This window comes from Hevea brasiliensis, chromosome 16 (genome assembly GCF_030052815.1).
Source record: "Hevea brasiliensis isolate MT/VB/25A 57/8 chromosome 16, ASM3005281v1, whole genome shotgun sequence".
In the NCBI taxonomy this organism is placed as follows: Eukaryota; Viridiplantae; Streptophyta; class Magnoliopsida; order Malpighiales; family Euphorbiaceae; genus Hevea; species Hevea brasiliensis.
Window position 1 is genome coordinate 62,339,965 of NC_079508.1, and position 6,993 is coordinate 62,346,957.

General features: G+C 22.4%; 1 protein-coding gene across 1 annotated transcript; it reads left to right on the plus strand.

Moving 5' to 3' along the window:
* Positions 1-1,714: 1,714 nt before the first annotated feature.
* LOC110652271 (non-specific lipid-transfer protein 2) lies at positions 1,715-2,296 on the plus strand. Its single transcript, XM_021807834.2, has one exon. The coding sequence runs from the start codon at positions 1,786-1,788 to the stop codon at positions 2,077-2,079; it is 294 nt and encodes a 97-aa protein (XP_021663526.1). The 5' UTR covers positions 1,715-1,785; the 3' UTR covers positions 2,080-2,296.
* Positions 2,297-6,993: the final 4,697 nt, after the last annotated feature.

Consider the following 6,993-nt stretch of genomic DNA (forward strand, 5'->3'; position numbering starts at 1 on the left):
ATTTTTATATATTTATTTTGTTGTAATATATAAATAAATATAGTATATCTTATTGTAAGGAAGTGGTGCAACTACGTTGCGGATCACATGGTTGTTGGTGTAAAAATCTCTTTCACTGTACAAGGTTTAAGCCGTATTCGGATCGCTCGTTCCAGAACTGACTGGGTAACTGGGGAATTACCATTGGAAGGAATTTTTGGATGATTAAGACTAGATTTTTAATTATTATGATATTAAAATTTAATGATAACTCTTAACATGAAAAGTAAAAATATAAAAACCATGATATGATTTCTGGTTTAGTCCGATCTACATGACCCAGTTACTGCAAATAAATCATTGATTCTGTACTCTTTATATTCATCCACTGCCGTGGGTCCCAAGCCTACTTCCATTGTTTTGAGAGGTTACTGTAAAAAGATAAGTCTTAAGAGAGATTTAAAAGGATACACCACATAAGCTAATGAAAAGTATAAAAAACTGTGATATGCCATTTTTTTTTTATATTTATTCTTAGTGTAAAACATCTTACATGGATGGCAAATCAATATAGAGTAAATATATATACATAAGTGAGTCTTATGAAAGTGTAACTATTAAATAATCATCAAATAGTTTTTTTTTTAAATTTAATAATTAAATTACTCACGTTGTTAACTTCTATTGGTTTACTATGTCATATAATATGCTTACATAGAATCACAATTTTATTCTTCATAAGAATATGCCACATATGCTAATAAAAAAGTATAAAAGCTGTCATGTAGTTTATATTTTTTTTATCTTTATTTTTAAAGTTCAACTAAATTTAAATTTTATCTCAACCACTAAAGTTTAAAATTATTTTTAATGTAATTTTTTTAAAATTTTAAATTCTTTTAAATTTATAAATTTAAAATTATAAAATTATACTCATCATATGACTAAAATCATTATATGGAAAAAAAATATACGCCAAGCGTGGGACGCACTCGGTTCTGCAGATTCTCATGGGTCGTTGGAACTTGAGAGTGTATTGGACACTGTGCGACGTGTACTGCTCTTTCAACCATTAAATCTTATCTTTAACTAAGTCGTTTTCAGAGTGGGTGGGTGGGCCACTAAACGAAAAAGATAGCCAAGACCCTCGCCTACATCTCTAGACACCAATGCTATTGTTAGCCACCATGACCCGATTATATATTCACTAAAAAATTATTTATAAAATTTAAATATATAATTTTAAAAATATTTTTCTATTTAAAATATAAAAATTTTAATAATAATATTTAAAAATCACTAAGTCATATATGTATTTTTTATATTTTATTTTTTTATATGTTGAATAATATAGAAAATAATGTATTAACTAATTTATTTATTAGATTTAAAATAAAGTTATAATTAATTAAAATTTTGCTATTATTAAAATTTATAATATAATTATGAAAATATAAAATATATATTAAATTATGTTTTCAAAATTAAACGGTGACATATAATAAAGTATAAAATTAATAAAAAGCCACCCAATAAAATGACTAGTTAAAATTTATAATTAATAAACTGAGTTCGTCAATTTTAAGCCGGAGACGTATAACTCACGTCTCAGGTAACCTGATTTAAATGATAGGACCCAGCACCTTCAATTTTGTAGGACCAATTGGTTTGCTAATTTGACACGTCAGCGTTATCGACACAACATTCCTTGTTCACCGTCTTTATATTCCTAGGCTCACTTTTGGCCTAACGCACCATTTTCTTCTCACACACTTCCACTTCCACATATATAGTGAATTCCTGAAGATGAAGAAGGTTTCTGGTTCATCCCTATGGATGGTTGTGGCGGTGGCGGCGCTGATGCTTTTAACAGAGGTGCGCTTGTCAAATGCAGTGACTTGCAATCCAGTGCAGCTGAGCTCATGCCTGCCGGCGATCTCGTCTTCGACGGCGCCATCAAGCACTTGCTGCAGCAAGTTGAGAGAGCAGAAGCCTTGCCTTTGTGGGTACCTGAAGAACCCAAACCTGAAACAGTATGTGAACTCACCTGGTGCCAGAAAGGTTGCTAATGCCTGTGGGGTTCCCCTCCCAAATTGCTAGTAAAGTAATTATAATGAATGAATCTCCCTTCAATAAATTAGACTTCTCTGTCAGTAGCAGAGTCCTATATTATATGTATTTGTATGAAAAATGAAGAACTGGGAGTTTAAATGTTTCTACGAAATAAATTGTGGAAGGGAAATTACGCATGGATGTGTAATCATCTAGCTAATGTGAATTGATTATTTACGTAGTAATGCTTTTCTTTTCTCTTTAATATTCTCTTTCGTTTTTATTGTTTAGATCCAAAATAGAAAATATATGATGAATTTATTTATAAATATATGAATTTTATTTATTTATATTTTAAATTTATAATAAATTTAAATAAAAATAAAAAACCTGTAAAGTTCAAGCAAGCCAAGCTCCATTTAAATTAAAAGTGCTTCTTGACTTCACTTATAGCAACAAATTATCTGGAAAATTCATAAATCGATAAAGTGGAAGAATTTTTTTTTTTTTCATTTAAAACAATTGTAATCCGTTTCTGTACTTGGTTATTATGTTAAAATATTAATTTAATAAAAAAAATACAAATTAATCTCAATATTTTAATATTAAATGGTAAATAAATCATGGAAAGTAATTTTTGCTGGCATTTTGTAGTCAAATCATGCTGATGACTTTAATTAAAACAAATAGAAGCAGAGTCTTCTTGCTGGCCCAACAATTTTGACATAAATAGTTAACTATTTGCAAGACTTGTCTTTATTGTATGTGAAAATTCATGCTTATGAAGAAAAGCTATGAAAAAAAAAGCTACTTGCAAGACTTGTCTTTATCGTTTGTGAAATTTCCTCTAATTTTGCCTGATCGATAGGACAAGATTGCCCCACTACTTTTAAGTGGCTGCCCCAACTCCTTGCATTCAACATTTTTCCTGTTTTTTCTTTTTTTTTTTTTTTTTAATCTTAATCATTGCATTCAAAATTGATGATTACAAATTAATGCATTTTTATGATGAGAAAATTTCTCATTTCATTTTGTTTTAAAATTTTATTTATTTTATTTATTTTTTTATAAAATTAAAAAAGTATTTGCTTAGTTTTGCTTTTGGTTATTATTATTTTAATATATTTATCTCTTTTGTATTATATTTTTTTTATCTTAATTAAATATAATAACATTTTAATAAATTATTAATATTAAAAATAAAATTATTTAATTATTTTTTTAATTTTTATGCAAAAAACTTTATAAAATACTTGAAACGATACAAGTGTAGTAATTACGGAAGGTAATATTTAATCTCTAATTTGCATAGTCTAATTTCACTAATTAATTCTTAAATCTCATCAATTAAACCGTTATTATTACGTTAAAATTAAAAATATATATATATATATATATATATATGTTATTTTATTTTATATTGACATTGATCTTCTCAAAGCAATAAAATCTCAATTGAACCTAAAGTTAAATCAAAGAATTTTTCTTAGAAAATAAACCAAAGAAACATCGGCCAAAATTGAACTTAAATTCAAATATTTCATAATTCAATAAAAAATTAAAATCATATAATAAAAAATTCCACAAATTATAACTCATAACTCAATAAAAAAACAAAAATTTAAACTCCCCAAATTTAAAAATTTGTATTTAATTATCCAAAATTTCAAAATTTTGATAAAATAAACAATTCACATAAAGTTTTAAGTTTTTTCAGTCAATAGACCAAACTTTTACGATAGAAAGTTGAAAAGGTTGTTTACCATTTTATCCACCTACTTCGAAGCGTGTAATTGTGGAATTTTGGTAAATAGAACGGCGCGTTTTTGTTGTCGCACAAGAAAGACATTTGGGCTCAGACTAATGAAGACAAGCTTCACACGAATGTCCAATGTATGTGGGCTTCATCCATCACTCTCTCATCCGTAAACTAAACAATCTGTCCCATATTTTAAAAACTAAATTTTGAATTAATTATATATTATTATTAGTGCATCCAATCATCGCAGATTGTGGTTTATTTTTTTACCTAAAATATTTGCATATTTTTTTAAAAATAAATTATAATTTAATTTTTAAAATTTAATAAAATTTATAATTTTTTTCATATTTTTAAACCTATTTATATAGTCACTAAAATTTTAATAAATCTATAGATGAGACCATATCACTAGAATTACAATTAAATCATATTGAATTTTAATAAAAATGATTAAAACTTTTTTTATTATACTTTTTATCTGAAATAATTTAATCAATAAAATTTATAAATTAGTCCTATAAATTATAATTATTAAAAATATAGATTAATTTCTTTTAGGATCTTAAGAATTTTGATAAATTATAAAATTATCCATATATTTTACAAAATATCCCTAAAAATTATAACTATTTATAAATTAGCACTTATATTTTTATAACTAATAAATATAGAAAGATTAATATGTAAATAGTTATAATTATTAAAGTTTGAATTAATTAGTATATGATCCTTATATTTTTGTTAATTACAAATTTATCTTTACATTTTAATAATACAATATAAAACATAAATACAATTTAATAGTTAATTTTGTAAAATTTCACCTATTAATTAATAGTTAATTTTATAATTATTAGTGTTACAAATTTTAACTTGAAAAATTTGTAAAATTTATATTTAAACAATTAAAATTTTTAATTTTACCACATTTGGGATTATTTTGTTAATAAATCAATAATTCAAGAACTATTTTTTATAATGAAATTCATAAATGAAAAGCATTATGATATATATATTTTTTAAATTACTAGTAATTTGGATGAAAAATTGAATAGAGAAATTAAATTTTTTTAAAGTGTCAATAACTAAATAGGTGAATTTTAAAAATATAATGACTAATATTTAGAATTTACTAAATCATAGAAACTAATATATAGATTTTGTCATAACTTATGAATTAAATTGTTTTAGATATAAAATATTATAAAGAGTAATTTAGTCATTTAAAAAAAATAAATGATGACTTGATTATAATTCTAACGATAGAAATTAATTTATATATTTATTATATTAATATATCATAAATTAAATAAGTAAATTTTAAAAGTATAAAATATAATATATAAGTTTTTCACTAAGTTATCAATTATTAATTTCACTTAGCTATTCCAGAATGTTAAATATTTTAAAATTTGTAAAAGTATCCTTTTTTCTTCCTTAAAATGATAACATAAAAAATTTACCAGCGGCGCCATTTGTATTAATAGCATGAATTGTGTTGCATGGAATTTGGAAGTTTTGGACATGTTCTGTTGACTTGTTTGTTACGCTCGTCGGATCTGGGCCTAATGTGTTTTCAAGTAGTTCATCTCCTAAGTTCAATGTTTGGTTTCTTACAAGTCTTACGTTGAAATAGCAGTCATGGTCGGTTCTTACACCTGTTGGAACATTATGACATGTGGAAATAGCAGTCATACTTTTCTGATGAATCTGATTCATAAGATTTTAGCTAAATGTTATTAAAATTTTATTTTAAATTAAAATTGTTATATTTTAATTGTAAAAATTTTAAAACACATCATTAAAAATAATATTTTAAAAAATAATTTTAATTAAAATTTAAATTTAATATATATATATATTTATTTATTTATTAATTGAAACCAAGTCTTAAAAATGACTTTACAAAAATATGTTTAGTGACCAAATGAGATGACTTAAAAAATTGACATCCACACTTCCTTTTTATTTTTATATAAAAATTAATTTATCTTTTAAATATTATCTTTTATTGAAATATTTTAAATTTTAATTATTAAAATTTTATATTGGACATGAAAATAAAAATTATTTAAAATTTTATTTACTACATATTTTAAGAATTTTAAAATTAATAAGTTTACAATATGAGACATTATAAAACTTCACTCTTCATATTATATATCTCTAAAATAAATTATTTTTTATTAATTTTTTGATTAGATTATAAAAATGTGAATTATTTTATAAAAATTATATTAATATACATATAAACAATTATTTATAAATTTTAAAATTATTTTAAAAATATTTATTATATTTAAAGTATAAGAATTTTAATAATAATATTTTAAAAATTATTAAATTAATTTAAATTTAATTAACTAATTTAATTAAGTTTAACTTTTAACTTTTTTAACTTAAGATTTGCTTGATTTATGATTCAAAAGAAAGAAATCGTGTTTTTTTTTTTAATTTTGTTTATCATTTTATTAGTAAAAAATATCTATTAATCAATTTATTTATTTAATCTCACCTAAAATAAAATTATAACTATTTAAAAATTTTATTATTAACATAATTTTATAATATTATTGTAAACATAAAAATATATATTAATTTATATTATTAAAATAAAATAATAAATAATCCTCACATTTAGATAAACAACTGCTTATTTTATATATATATATATATATTTTTCATAAAAGAATTCTTATATTTAATGTATTTGTCAACTAATAATAATAATAATAATAATAATAATAGAAGCACATTTCACGTGTTATTCTGTCTAATTGGTCATAATCAATGCATGTATTTTTTAAAAAATTTTTAAAAAAATTATGAAAATTTCATTAATTTGAATATGAAAAATGAAGAACTGAGAATTTAAATGTTCTACGAAATAAATTATGGAAGGGAAATTACGCATGAAGGTGTAATCATCTAGCTAATGTGATTTGATTATTTACGCAGTATTGCTTTTCTTCTCTCTTTAATATTCTCCATCATTATTATTTTTTTTTTGAAATGCAATCCTTCGTTATTATTATGAGACTTAAAATAAAAAAATATATGATAAATTTATTTATAAATATATAAATTTTATTTATTTATATTTTAAATTTATAATAAATTTAAATAAAAATAAAAAATCTATCAAGTTCAAGCAAGCCAAGCTCCATTTAAATTAAAAGTGCTTCTTGACTTGACTTATA